Source organism: Ciona robusta, chromosome 4 (genome assembly GCF_009617815.1).
Source record: "Ciona robusta chromosome 4, ASM961781v2".
Lineage (NCBI taxonomy): Eukaryota > Metazoa > Chordata > Ascidiacea > Phlebobranchia > Cionidae > Ciona > Ciona robusta.
Genome location: NC_143238.1, coordinates 5,761,034 through 5,774,613, shown reverse-complemented (window position 1 = coordinate 5,774,613; position 13,580 = coordinate 5,761,034). Strand labels below are relative to the sequence as shown.

General features: G+C 36.9%; 3 protein-coding genes across 6 annotated transcripts; 2 read left to right on the top strand and 1 right to left on the bottom strand.

The window, feature by feature from the left end:
* Positions 1–609: 609 nt before the first annotated feature.
* LOC149737060 (T-complex protein 1 subunit delta-like) lies at positions 610–3,400 on the bottom strand. The gene is made up of 5 exons (XM_089875967.1): positions 3,378–3,400; positions 2,553–3,149; positions 1,847–2,398; positions 1,346–1,576; positions 610–1,106 (listed from the first exon to the last, which is right to left on the bottom strand). The coding sequence occupies exons 2-5, from the start codon at positions 3,108–3,110 to the stop codon at positions 837–839; spliced, it is 1,611 nt and encodes a 536-aa protein (XP_089732093.1). The 5' UTR covers positions 3,111–3,149; positions 3,378–3,400; the 3' UTR covers positions 610–836.
* Positions 3,401–3,839: 439 nt separating this feature from the next.
* Positions 3,840–8,693, top strand: LOC149737059 (alpha-(1,6)-fucosyltransferase-like). 2 transcript variants are annotated; one of them, XM_089875964.1, is made up of 9 exons: positions 3,840–4,076; positions 4,151–4,218; positions 4,448–4,637; positions 5,191–5,299; positions 5,423–5,693; positions 6,184–6,436; positions 6,896–7,096; positions 7,594–7,747; positions 8,089–8,693. In XM_089875964.1, the coding sequence occupies exons 1-9, from the start codon at positions 3,970–3,972 to the stop codon at positions 8,467–8,469; spliced, it is 1,734 nt and encodes a 577-aa protein (XP_089732090.1). In that variant the 5' UTR covers positions 3,840–3,969; the 3' UTR covers positions 8,470–8,693. The 2 variants fall into 2 exon arrangements, with proteins under 2 accessions (XP_089732090.1, XP_089732089.1); XM_089875963.1 differs by having other exon boundaries at positions 3,840–4,085.
* A 1,149-nt stretch (positions 8,694–9,842) lies between these two features.
* Positions 9,843–13,213, top strand: LOC149737058 (cysteine-rich with EGF-like domain protein 2-A). Of its 3 annotated transcripts, none has more exons than XM_089875973.1 (9): positions 9,843–10,079; positions 10,356–10,546; positions 10,634–10,689; positions 10,853–10,891; positions 11,005–11,057; positions 11,129–11,255; positions 11,546–11,737; positions 11,988–12,086; positions 12,370–13,213. In XM_089875973.1, exons 1-9 carry the CDS (start codon positions 9,972–9,974, stop codon positions 12,894–12,896), a joined length of 1,392 nt encoding a protein of 463 aa, XP_089732099.1. In that variant the 5' UTR covers positions 9,843–9,971; the 3' UTR covers positions 12,897–13,213. The 3 variants fall into 3 exon arrangements, with proteins under 3 accessions (XP_089732099.1, XP_089732098.1, XP_089732100.1); XM_089875972.1 differs by having other exon boundaries at positions 10,853–10,894; XM_089875974.1 differs by lacking the exon at positions 11,988–12,086 and having other exon boundaries at positions 9,844–10,079; positions 10,853–10,894.
* Positions 13,214–13,580: the final 367 nt, after the last annotated feature.

The following is a 13,580-nucleotide window of genomic DNA, read 5'->3' as shown; positions in this document are numbered from 1 at the left end:
TTTGGGGGCGGTTACCACACAACTGTGGGGAGAATTTTTTGTTTTGGACAAGGTATTTTACATATTTAGTACCGCCATTTTCGCTCCATCATATTAATGAGTGTCCGTTAAAATCGTTTTAGCGTTAGTTAGAAGCGCAGTAACGAACGTATTTAATATTTTTGCGAATAATATTAACAAATTTTCTCGACAATATCGCTTTTATCTCACACTGTCGGGTAATACATGTTATGTATTATTGGTAACTATTTTGCACTCTTAAGATCAGGAAAAGGTATTCAACAACATCACCCACCCCCCATAGAGCTTCTAGTTTAAAATGATTAACAATTAACTGCCTACCTGTCTCCATTTCCCAATCCGCAGCATAGAACACTTGGTGCTAGTATAGAATCCTTTCACTACGTTATCTGCTACCCACTAAACCTGAACCTAGTGATTCCTAACTACCATGGCCAACACTTCCCATTAGCCTAATCTTTAACGTACCGACAGATTCTTCAGTAATACCCAATTTGCCAATTATAGCCACCAAACTTCAACAGAGTCACACATTCCACAAGAACGCTATAATACTAGAAGCCCTACCTCATACAAAAAATAAACAAATTCTAATAATACATGTGTGGGTTCAGACAATTGTGTTACATAAACAGAAAACAACAATGGGCTGTATTCGAATGTGAAATAATGCAATATATTACATTGTCCGGCTAAACAATTTTCCTTCTTTTTGCTTTTATATAAAGTTTTATTGAACTTGATTTACGTAACGACCAGTTCATGCTACAAAAAACAAACTTGGTTACTCCATGCTAATGCGACTGTTTCACTTTTCAATGGCCTCGTGTATTGACGATGTCATCAATCTTCAGGATGCTGCGGACCGTCTCCGTAGCGAGCTCTATAGCGCTGGTGGAGACCAGAAGAGGTTGGAGAACATTCTCCTGAGCCATGTCAGAGATTCCTCCTCTTCTTACATTGATTCCACATCCGCTGTCACCGTTAGCATGACGATTACGTAACTCAGTAACTGTAGCAATTGGGTTAAGACCAGCATTCTCAGACAGAGTGTAAGGGACAACCTCTAGAGCTTCAGCATAAGCCTGAAACATGATTAATATGTTCAGTACATTATATGAAATATCAATAAAAGATAGATTTGTGAGGAGTTAAAAAAAGGTAAAAACATAAATATATATATATATAGATAAACAGTTTTATTACTGCCAAAGGCCTAAACGACAATTTTCGACACCATTTCCTTTCACGATTATTAATACTCTTCTGGAAGCAATAATTTGTTCTAAAACATATTTTTTAGGATAAATAAACTAATACTTACCTGGAAGCAATAAGCCTCCATCCCACTAAGTGTCTGTGCATATTGAAGCAGCTGCACAGCAAGTTCTGTCTCAGGTGCCCCACCTCCTGCAATGATAAACCTCTTCTTTACCAAACATCTGATGACGCATAGAGCATCATGGATTGAACGTTCAGCTTCATGAAGAACAAGTTTGTTTGACCCACGAACAAGGATTGAAACTGTGTTACTGGCGGCACTGCAACCAGTTACCTATAAACATACAGAAATATTAGGTTTTTAAAAATCACCATGCAACTAATGAATAAACTTTGCCCAAAGCCTTTATGTGATTTTGTCTGAAGGTAAATCTATAAGTTTATTTGGGTGTAAACTTTAATTGACATTATTTTAACTAAAGTTGCCCCAAACAGGTTTTGTTTGAGTTCAGTTCTTTCTAAAAACTGGCTAACATGTGTTCCGAGAGTTGGTGGATATAAAAATGTATGGCATTGGTTTGAGTAAATAAAAGCAATGACAAACCTTCACAATTCTTCCAGTTCCAACATTGACTTCTTCAACCAATTCAGCTGAAGCCAACATCTCAGATGTGAAGTGATCAATACTTGCAATAGGTTTGCAGCCGGTGCTCTTACACACAAACTCAATATCTTCCCTCTCTACATCTTTTACTACAAGAATCTTCATCTTGTTAAGAAAATGAAGAGCAAGATCACTGAGAGCATCACGAAGGATCGATTTCTGGATGAACAGAACATTGCATCCAGCCTTCTTGATCTGCTTTACCAGATTGAGAGTATACTGCCGTTCTTCACGAAGAACGCGATCCATTTGAGTGTAATCAGACAAAATAACTTGATTCTCCATATCTGTCTTGGGGGGAGATAGACAGAATTGAATGAGTCCAATTTTAGCTTTCTCCACGCGACGAAGTCCGCCTCCAGCTCCGGATGCGGTCTTCTGACTCAAGATCAGTCCATCAATCATTTCTGTGTCTTCCACAGTACCACCTAGCTTTGGAATCACACGAATATTGCGAAGATCAACGTTGTTTGGGTTTGAAGAATCAACAACCTGAAAGAAATAAAAATAAATCAATAACCTGAAAGAAACAAAAATAAATCAATAACCTGAAAAAAAACAATATTTAAATTTAAATATATATATATATATATTATATATATAAAAAATTAACTAAAACTGTAGTTTATTAGTATTAAGTGTTTACCTTCAGCACTGCATCAACAGACATTGGTCCCAGAATGCCAGCATACTGTGAAACAACCTTTGAATTCAAAGAAGTGTTTGCACTTGTTAGCAAAAGAGATCTGTCACTAAGCTCTATTGGCTTTGCCATGTTGGTTAAAACTTCTACAGCTTTTGCTGAACATTTCTGAAATGCGTCTGAAATGACAGTGGGGTGGATACCTCTGCCAAGAAGTTTCGATGCAGCATTTAAAAGACTTCCAGCAATAACAACAACTGAAGTTGTGCCATCTCCTGCTTCTACATCCTGGGCTTTAGACAATTCAACCAACATTCTGGCGGCTGGGTGAAGCACTTTCATCTGCTTGAGAATAGTAGCTCCATCATTAGTAATTGTAACATCACCCTTTTCGTCCTGGATCATTTTATCCATGCCTTTTGGTCCCAAACTGGTTCTAACAGAGTCAGCAACGGCTTTAGCAGCTTGAATATTGCTCTCACGGATCTGAGTCGGCTTTTCCTTGTCTTGGAACTGAGCCTTCTTGCCGGTGGGCCGTCTGGCCATTTTCATAGGTGCCATTTTTGCAGCAAGCTAATTTAAATAAACTAAATACAAAAACTAAAAAAAAAACACCAATTAAAATAAAAACTCACGGTACCTGACCGGCGCACTTTGAGCAGTATTATAACAAAGTTTTGTCTTAAACACAAACACAATATAATCAAATACTAAGAAAATTTGATGCGGTTTTGGGCAAAAAAATAATACAAATGATACCCATGCTTACAAACAATAACATTTCCACAGAAAACTTAAACAACCAACACCTTGCACTGCAAAACTTACCCTCTCAATCTTAGAAATTTAAACTCATGCTTCCAGAACGATCCATGCTAGAATTTTCACGGTTCAACAACTTTAACCGAACCGTTGTTTTAATTGAAATCAAAGTTTTTCACGACTTTATTCGGGGAGTACGTAAAATCCCAAATCTTTGTAGAATGTTTCTTTCTGCGTTCCATGAGCTTATTTATCAGCTCTAAATTAAAGCATTTCGAAGATACATATTGCATACGCCGTTTTATATTGTTGTTGCGGGTCCGGCGTGTGTTGGTATAAAATGTTGAGTAAATTTGCAATAAGCCTAAAGTATTTAGCGCAAACTTTACGTACTTTTGCTTTTATGTTGATGAAAAAATCTTTAAATAAATATCGGAAGCAACAGCTTGGAATCTTGCCGATTGCAAACGTAGTTGGTTGCCATATGTTCCGGGATGGGATGTAAGCGGGAAACCTAGCACATTAGGATGGCTTCCTGCAAGCCTATAGGCCTACTATACAGCCTTGTAACGAAATTCGCTTTTAGAGTAACAGCATCACTACAGGGATCAGTTTCTAAATAGATTAAACTTTCGTAGTGAAATCCATAAGCAAACCGATGGCAAAAGAAAAAGTTAAGAGGAGAATAAGCGACAGGTTGTTGATCACATATTGTGTGACTGGTACGGTGACCTTCTGTATTTTGACGTGGATGCTAGCGCAAAGGTTTGCAAAGTACTGTACGCATATATGCGTTAGATCTGTAATTAATTTAAAAATAATGTTTAATTTTATTTTAGAGTATCAGAGCCAAAATCATGTGTCGTACAACACGTGGATAATGATCAAAACGAACAAAAAGATACAGGCGAGAGATTAAAACTACATTTTATATTGTATTAATTTGCTCAAATAGAATCATTTTTGGTCTTGTGTAACATAGATTGTTTCGCTAATATCACGTCAACGACGAAGCAAATGATTAAAAGCTTAAACTCATAGGCTCATAACTGCCTGTAAGTCGTATTTAGGTCTCAGTGATTATTTGTCCACTTCTACTTGCGTTTAGCTTTAACTTATAATAAATAAATTTATAGAAACGAGTACATCACCGGACTTTGAAGTTACCGAAGAAATGAGAAACCGGGTATTACTGTTGAGGAGAATTAAGAATCAAATCACAGAAATGTGGAGAGCAACTTTACATGGCTTGAACGGTCTGAAAGACGATGAAGATATCACTGATCGTGTACAGGAAACATTAAAGCAATTAAAGCTAAGACACCAGTAAGTTGGTAACGTAATCACATGCACCCCATTGAAGGCGTAATACTGTAATTGAAACCGATCATATGCTTCATACGTTATAGGAACAACAAGTCAATATGCAATTGAATATAGTGCTGGTATAGTATGTCAATGCATTAATTTACGCTGCATATTTTGATGGCTAAGAATGTCTCTAATCCAGTGGCGTATAATGTATAGTAGGGTAGGGGAAGATGGGACACCTTTTCAATCTATTTTTTCCTCTAATTTGGTAGTAAACAAACATTTAACGATTTTTTGTAAAACTTTATCCTCACGGCTCCCATAGACCGTCGTTAACTGTTTAAAACACGATCAGGATATTTAGTTATTATGAGTCAAAGGTGTCCCATCTTCCCCCACTCTACTATATAGCTATTCTTCTCAACCAAACTTAAGTTTGCGAACGTTTCTTTAAACCGACCTCCTGTGCATTACTAATTAATCTTCACAGTTTATATTCGTCCCAACCAACTAGAAGGTTGCCAACAGTTCTCTAACCAACATATAAATAACTGTTTTCTGTCCACAGTTCCCTCATGATTGACGCGGAAGACTTGGTTGCTTTTGATCGACCGTGGCAGGAAAAAGTTGCTAAAGAAACGGAAAAGGAATTAATTACCAAAATAGTCGACTTGCAGGTAGACTAAATGTATACGGGTGTTTAACGAATCGAGACCTAATATGCCATATGCTAATGAACAGCACCACTGAACGGGAATAAAAACATACACCCGGAGTAAAAACTTTTATATTTTGCGCAGTATCCGAAAAATTGCGACGAAGCACCGCAATTCTATGTCCCACTTACCGAGTGCGGGTATGGTTGTGCCTTCCGCCACCTAGCGGGGTGTTTGGAGCAAAGTATGGTCAATAACTTGACACTGGTCGCTGGATTTTCGAACTCCATTTATTCCACCGATATAAAAGAAGGGGAGTTCCCAATAGAAGAAACAAGTTCATGTCCCCCGCCAACTAACCTGAAAGGATGGACGGAAGTCTTGTGTCAATTAACACAATGCGCACCGCGAAATGGTATAAACTCTTGATTTATTGCTTATAAATTCGTGTGGTTATGGTACTGTAGCAGAAATGGTATTTCAGTTAAACATATTTAATCTATATACAACGCAAGGGTGCATGAAAGTAACTTATTTATCCTGGTTCCACGGCGTCTTTATAACACGCGTGTTTTGTTTTATTTACTTCGGGCAATTTGTCTGATGGGTTATATATACAAGCGCCCTATAGCCATTATGCCGGACTGTACATATAGTAGGGTGGGAAAAGATGGGACACCTTTTCATTCCATTTTCACATCTCATTTGGTAGTAAACAAAACATTTTCAAAGAACTTTAAAACCGCATTCACACGATTCCCATAGACTGTTGTTAATTGTTTAAAACACGATCAGGATATGAAGATATTGTGTGCTAAAGGTGTCCCATCTTTCCCCACGCTACTTATATAAAGGAATGTATTGGTTGCTTGTTTAACCGGTAAACAACAGCTTACCTTGCGCAGAGAATTTGTCCCGCAACATAACTGAGCACAAGAAAGTTTTCATGAAGATTGAATTTATTCCAACGGCTGTGGGTTTTAAACCTCCAGGTGTAACCGATGAGTATTGGTCGCGTGTAGCAAGTTTCCATGGCAACCCAAAGGCGTGGTGGACCGGCCAGTTGCTCAAGTATCTGCAAATGCCAACTGAAGGAATGAAAAATGAAATAAACGAAGCACTCGCCACACGTGTCGATTTTACGAAGCCGATTGTCGGGTAGGTTAATCAATTTGGTAATATATTCGTAACATTATCGTTCGGGCCAATGGTTCATTAGTCTATCAGTGATGTTCTAGGCATTGTTGTTCGTAACCCCACACTTCCTGAGTTATGGTACATTTAACCGAACTGCGGTCCGTGTATCAATAGACCAACAAAGTTCACATCAAAAAAGCAACGGGTCAATACTATTTACACTAATATGTATATAAGGGAGGAGACGATGGCAAACCTTTTTATTCTATTTTTCCGTCCCATTTGATAGTAAACAAAGAACATTCAAGAATTGTAAAACTGCATCCTCACGACTCCCATAGACTGTTGTTAATTGTTTAAAACACGATCAGGGTATTTGGATGTTGTCCTATATCTTCTCCCATATAGTACTATACAATATACCTACTTGGAAATGGTGATGGCCAAATATGCTAACGGTATATTGCATTAAACCATCAGAGTCCACGTACGACGAACTGACAAGATCTATCTACCTGGCGAAGATAGTGAAGTGCACACACTAGCAGAATACATGCAACACGTCGCTGACTGGTACGACAAATACGAGATGCGACTGGAGAAGGAAAACAGAGTTGAAACGGTGGAAAGGAGAGTTTTCTTGGCTACAGATGATCCAGAAGTCTGGAAAGAAACAGCCGGGTAACTTTAAAAAAACAACTTTCATGTAAAAGATTATATACAGTACTGTGGGGGAAGATGGGACACCCTTAGCACATAATATCCAAAAATCCCGATCGTGTTTTAAACAATTAACAACGGTCTGTGGGAGTCTTAAGGATACGGTTTTATAATTATTTGAATGTTCTTTGTTTACAAGCAAATAGGACGAGAAAATGGAATAAAAAGGTGTCCCACCTTCCCCCATCCTACTATATAAGCAAATGCTATAGTTATGTTATTCACCTTAGTTATATTGGACACCTTTTCATTTGATTTTCTCGTTCCATTTGGTAGTAATCAAAAAGCATACAGAGAATTATAAAACCTCATTCTCGCGACGCCCATATTCAGTTGTTATTTAAAAAAAAAAAACACGATCAGGGTATTTAAATATCATGTGCTAAAGGCCTCCCGTCTTTCCCACCCTACTATATACCACCAAACCCGGCGCAATAATTCAAATTCCTATCGTAAAGGTATCCGGGTTATACATTTATCGGAAACAGAAAATTTTCGGAAACGGCGGTTGATTTGGAAAAGCGTGAGACTTTGGAGGGACTGAAACAAGTTATAATTGATACAGCGTTGTTATCGAAATGTGATTTTATTGTCGGAACACTTTCATCTTCGGTGAGTGCGCTTTTATTTAACAGATTCTATAATCGTTAATATACAAAAAAAGTAACACTAAAAAAGCCACAAAAAAACAATATGCTGGGGTTGCTGTTGTTTTATCATAAAATCTCTGAATCACGGTGTAGTTTTCATCGGTGCCAAATGCGGTTTTAGGGTGTAACGGTGGCTCCTATTATGGAATAAAACTTGTACTTCTGTTTTATATACATGGACGAATTGAACGCCCGTCGTTATGCTCTTGCTTCCCGCCTCTTTACCGTTGAAAACTGTTATGATCATGGTTACCGTAACCGAAGAAACAAAAAAAAATCATTTATCAAATTTATACAACGCAGGTGACATCTGCAGCGTACGAACTGCGACAGGCCGAGCATCTGGATGCCTCTGATGACGTTGCATCGCTCGATTATAGCTACGGTGCAGTTGATTACCCAAACAGGATTCAAGTGGCAATCTATCCACACACAGCAAACGCCACGACCCACGAAATCGAGCTAAAAATCGGGGATATAATTTACACTGACACAAACCTATGGAATGGCTATTTTCGAGGGAGAACCAGGCGTACGGGTGAAGTCGGGATGTACCCAACTTATAAAGTGAAAGACAGTACGGTGTATTATTCTGATATTGATAAAGAGATTATGAATATTTATCGCTTCGATGAAGCAGAGGACGATAATGGGAACCGGTTTCAACAAATTTTAAAATTCTAATGAAAACAATATTGTATTTATCGTTGCCTTTAGGATACTAATGCCGGCTATTAGAAATGGTCACGTTTTTGTTTCTATGCACGTAGAAATGGATCACACCTTGTGTATACCAGTATACTCTTATAATGGGATTTACTTTAAAAGTGCTTGCTGAAACACATTTTGCATTTTTGGACAATATACTTTTGTCTGGTTAACGAATACAACTAAGCTTATACGCCGAACGTAAACATGGTTTATTCCCACGTTAAGAGTGAATGCTTCAAAACAGCAGTATAAATCCCTCAAACAGGAGGTTTTAATTAAAACATATAGACGTTTTGTCCTGATTCACTTATTTGGTACAATGATGAGACGCGCAGGGGTATCGATCCAGTCGGAATGAGGGCTGGACGTGTAGATACATTCACGATTCTTATCTGCACGGTACAACGCGCTTCTGAGTACACTACATTTGGACGATCTTCATTTATGCGTATTGGAATAAACCGAAGGGTTAGCGGGCATATAGGACACGGTTCAAAGTGAGCTTGTTTTAAAAAAATCTATTGGCAGCAAAATTAAACAAAATATTACCAATCAAAACTGGTTTATTTTAAGGAAAGAGAAGTACATTTTCTACAACTGATAGCCCAAAGTAAAACGCATGATATGTTCTTTTAACGTATTCATGTAAAATGTATCTTTTCGTATTGTTAGTTAACGTTAAGATCGCAAGGTAAACTTCTTTCGGCGTTGTTGTTACTTGGACGAGAACGAGCGAACGGTTTGGTTTAGGCGGCAAAGGATTTAACCGGAGCAATTTCACAACCCAGAAGTTATCAATCCTTGCGAAATGGTCCTTACATATAATCGATTTCCTAAGAGCCACGTTGCTGGTATTAATTTTTGAGTACCAGCCGCTAACACTTGAATAATTTATATGATAGCTTTACATATGGCAGCCGCGTTGCAACGTAGTAGCTCTAACAAACCACTTGACTCTAGTAATGTGCTTCAACAGCTGGATTTGTCGAGTTCTGATTGGTTAAAAAATAGGACACGCGGACTGTATTTGCCGGTATATATGGTGACGTCAAAAAATCAATATATCCACGCGAAAAAATCACTAGAACGCTATTTTGTCCGCAATTTATAATTTGAAACAATCTACACTGATATATAGCCGCTAACATTGGCAAAAGTAAATCAGAGTGAGATTACTTACTTACCGGTTACTTGAGCAGCGCATAAAAACAGAAGCTTACGTAAGCAGCCTGAACAATAAACTGTTCTACAATAAGACGTAACATAGCTACATAAACTTAACTTTTTTCTTAATAGAACTACAGTATTTTGTCTAAAATTTAACATTAAAAAATAATCTTATGTTTGCTGTGAATTCTCCGTTTTCTAGGTTAAGGTGACAGTGTAGATAGAGTCTTTATAACGTTGTGGTGTACAGTGGTGCAAAAGACCTTTTGGTGAATCATTTTATCAGTATTTTTACCTCAAGTGCGAACATGGGTGTTCTCTGTTACACATTTCTTGCCATTACTCTACTATTTTCATTCACAAATGCGGCAACTGACTGCGAAGTCTGTGAAAAACTTGCTGTTGCTTTTATGAAGGTAACAATTTTAGTAAAATATAATACTTTGCTATAGAACCCTTCCCTTCGATATTTAAAAAACATGATCTTCGCTATCATTTTCCAAGAGATAAATAAAAATTATGTTTTGTTGACTATGAAAGTCTGGATAAATAATTAACAAAAACCCTTCTTATGCAACAGAATTTTAGTATCTACTTTATACAACATTTAAGTTAAGAAATGGTAAAAATCAAACATTTTTTTGGTTTAGGAAAATTATCAGTTTACCAAATACATTTCATTATTTTCACAGGGATTGGAAAACACTGAAGGAAAAAATTTTGAGGGTGGAGACGTCGATTGGGAAGAAAAGAACCTTAAATATAAAACAAGCGAAACTCGACTTATAGAAATCTTGGAAAAAGTTTGCGAAAAGTCTGATTTTAAGTGTAACAAGCTATTAGAAGAGCAAGAAGAAGCAATTGAAACGTGGTATAAGAAATTGTAAGTGTGAATATTTTATGATTACATATACTATGTTACCACTGATTTGGTTGGACGTATTATTAAATTGTATATTTTGTTCCACAGCCGTGAAAATGAAGATAAACCACTGAGAACTTACCTTTGTATCACTACTGTTAATGGTAAGTTGCATGTCACGAAACTTTGCAGCTTTGACCGAAATTTTATGCTCTTTCGTATGTATTTTAATATGGTATGTTAAGTTCCATGTCATGCAATGTTTGAATTTCTGTGTTTTGTATGTATTTCAATTTTCAATATTTTGACAATTACCTTTTTTTCTAGCATGCTGCCCAGAGAACAAATTTGGAGACAAGTGTGAAGGTGGTATGTAATATAGTCATTATATTTTAAGTTCTAATTTGCGTACCAGTTTTGTATATGAAAGTTACTGTGTGGATTTATTGTAAAATTGTAACCAATGTATTTTTCTGCAGAATGCCCAAAAGGAAATTCCGATGAAATTTGCTTTGGAAGAGGAAAATGTGAAGTGAGTGGCAATTGGAAAGTTTATAACCTTTCACAGTGAACCATAAAACATGTTGTTTGTTTTTATTACAGGGCGCTGGAGACAGAGAAGGTTCTGGAAAGTGTGTCTGTGACTCAGAATACACTGGTGATGTCTGCGACAAATGTGCTGATCATCATTTTGAAATTCACTCAAATGATACTTACATTCTTTGTAAAAGTAAGTACAGTGTATATTTGCAGCATAGGAATAATATAACAACATACAAGTACTGTACTACATAAAAGTTTTTAAAGCTTTACTGCAATGTTGTTGTTATATTTTAATTGTTTACATGGCTTCCATCACCATTGTTGGCATATGTCTCCTTTGACAAGATACTTAACAGTTATAGCAGTTATTGGTCAATCCAGTGGTTCATACTAAAAAATAAAACAGATCGCTTGTGTAACGACTGTCATTGCTCCTACATTAGCAAGGTTAAACAAGTTACATTTATTTTTTTAAAGGTTGCCACCCGTCATGCGATACATGTACTGGGGAAAATGCAACCGAATGTATTGCTTGCCGTGATGGGTTCAAAGAAGAAGAGGTTGATGGTGTGAAGCGATGTGTTGATATCAACGAATGTGTGGAACAACAAAACTTATGTGGTGATGGAGAATATTGCGCAAACACCGCTGGTTCTTATAAATGTGAAGGTAGGATATGTTTTAACGATTTTTTATTCTATTATGCAATTTTTTGTCATCGCTGTTGTGTGTTTGGTTGATGTTGTTATTTCAAAGTTAATCGTTGTGAGCGTCCAGTGCTTCTAAACTACTGCAAACGTAACTGTGTTTATGCATGTACATCATATACCTCATATTGTTCAATACAATACATGTTAAATTATTTTACCTTGCTTCTGCTTGAACAGAAACGTCAAAATATGTTAAATGTTTTCCTCAGTTTGTAGTAAAGTTTGCGACAAGTGTTTTGGTCCATCTCACAGACATTGCTACTCTTGCAAGCCCGGATCTATCATGAGAATGCCCTATATGTGTCAAGGTTAAACCAGTAGTAGCATCGCTTACATTGTACGATGCAGTATTGCTCTCACAGCAGTAGTAGAATAGCGTTTTTAAAGAAATGTAGAAATTTGGAAATGTGTAAGGATTTAAATGTGGTGTGCATTCAAGTGATGCATGTCCTTGTAAAAAAGTCTAATATAAATACCTGAAAAATCATGTAGTTTGAACGTTTACCTGCTCCATTTTCATTGTTTTCTTTGTATTTATGTTCACTAAAAGTGTTTAATTTCAAAAGTCTAAGGGAGTGTGTCTAACTTTAGACATTGACGAATGCTCGAGTGGGGCAGTGTGCCTTGGAATGTACGAGGTGTGCGTCAACACACCCGGCCATTACAAATGTGAATGTGCTCGATTCTTCCGTCGTGACCCTGTCTCCAACCAATGCCAACCAGATCCAGCTATCTACTCCCGATATGTCCCTAAACGTAACGAGAACGAAGAGAACAAAGATGGTGAGAAGTCAAGTAGTGACGAAGAAAAGTTCAGTAGAAAGCCGGAAAAAAATGATGCTGGTCATGATGAAAATCATCATGATCGTAGTGATGTAGCTTCACATGATAATACAGATGACGAAGAAGACTTTGAACTTAGTTGGCAAGATATTCAGCAGCTATCAGTTGCGCTTATCATTTGCCTCATAGGAACAATGGCTGCAAGTGGCAACATTTGTTGGACATTGTTGTTTTTTCTAAGTATCTTGTTCTCTGGTATGTGGTGGGCTTCCGATAAAACTGATCGCATTGCAACCTCGCTTGCCAGATCTTACATGAAACATCAGGAGTTATAAACTCGCTCATCGTAAAATTCACTGTGTTTTTTTATTTTTTCACTAGCACTAATCATGTTAACATAGCCGCAGTAGTTTATAAAGCACTGGACTAATGCATAACTATTTTTCATATAATGTACCGATTTTTGTTGCTATTTCTGTTGTTTTGTAGCCATTAACAATATCTATTTCAATTTATTTTAATGTTACCTTGATTTTGTTTACCATATTCATATAAATGCATTGCACCTACATAAACATTTTTACATTGATTTACTGCACTGAACTCTAATATACACACAGTGTATAACTTGCTAATATACTATTTGATCGAATTACCTTTTGCAAAACCTTAAAACCTGTTTTAATCTAGCAAAACCTGAAGAGAAGGAAGAAGCAAAAGAAGAGAAAAAAGAGGAATTGTAGAAAGTGAAAGCGAACACAATATGAAGCAAGTAGTGGAAATAAGTTGACTGTTTTGCACCGATATCCAATGTTACATATACTATTTAATGCACTGTAGCAGAGTCTCTTCAGGCATGGTACATATTTATTTGCGGTCAAATTTTTGGCAGAGATTAAAACTAAAACATAAATCGAACTCACCTTTTTGGCTTCGCAGAAAATTCAGCTAAATTGTATCCAAATATTTCGCGTGTTTAGTTCTGCTAACTAGGTCAATATGTGCAATGGTCTTCTGTA

Excerpts from the sequence above, each read along its gene's own strand:
- LOC149737060 (XM_089875967.1), bottom strand. The coding sequence starts at position 3,110 with ATGGCACCTATGAAAATGGCCAGACGGCCCACCGGCAAGAAGGCTCAG. Across the intron at positions 2,399-2,552 it reads CTGTTGATGCAGTGCTGAAG|GTTGTTGATTCTTCAAACCC; the intron begins GTAAACACTTAA and ends TATTTCTTTCAG. Across the intron at positions 1,577-1,846 it reads GAACTGGAAGAATTGTGAAG|GTAACTGGTTGCAGTGCCGC; the intron begins GTTTGTCATTGC and ends GTATGTTTATAG.
- LOC149737058 (XM_089875972.1), top strand. The coding sequence starts at position 9,972 with ATGGGTGTTCTCTGTTACACATTTCTTGCCATTACTCTACTATTTTCA. Across the intron at positions 10,547-10,633 it reads GAAACGTGGTATAAGAAATT|CCGTGAAAATGAAGATAAAC; the intron begins GTAAGTGTGAAT and ends TTTGTTCCACAG. Across the intron at positions 10,690-10,852 it reads TTGTATCACTACTGTTAATG|CATGCTGCCCAGAGAACAAA; the intron begins GTAAGTTGCATG and ends CTTTTTTTCTAG.
- LOC149737059 (XM_089875963.1), top strand. The coding sequence starts at position 3,970 with ATGGCAAAAGAAAAAGTTAAGAGGAGAATAAGCGACAGGTTGTTGATC. Across the intron at positions 4,086-4,150 it reads CTAGCGCAAAGGTTTGCAAA|AGTATCAGAGCCAAAATCAT; the intron begins GTACTGTACGCA and ends ATTTTATTTTAG. Across the intron at positions 5,694-6,183 it reads ACAATGCGCACCGCGAAATG|AGAATTTGTCCCGCAACATA; the intron begins GTATAAACTCTT and ends TACCTTGCGCAG.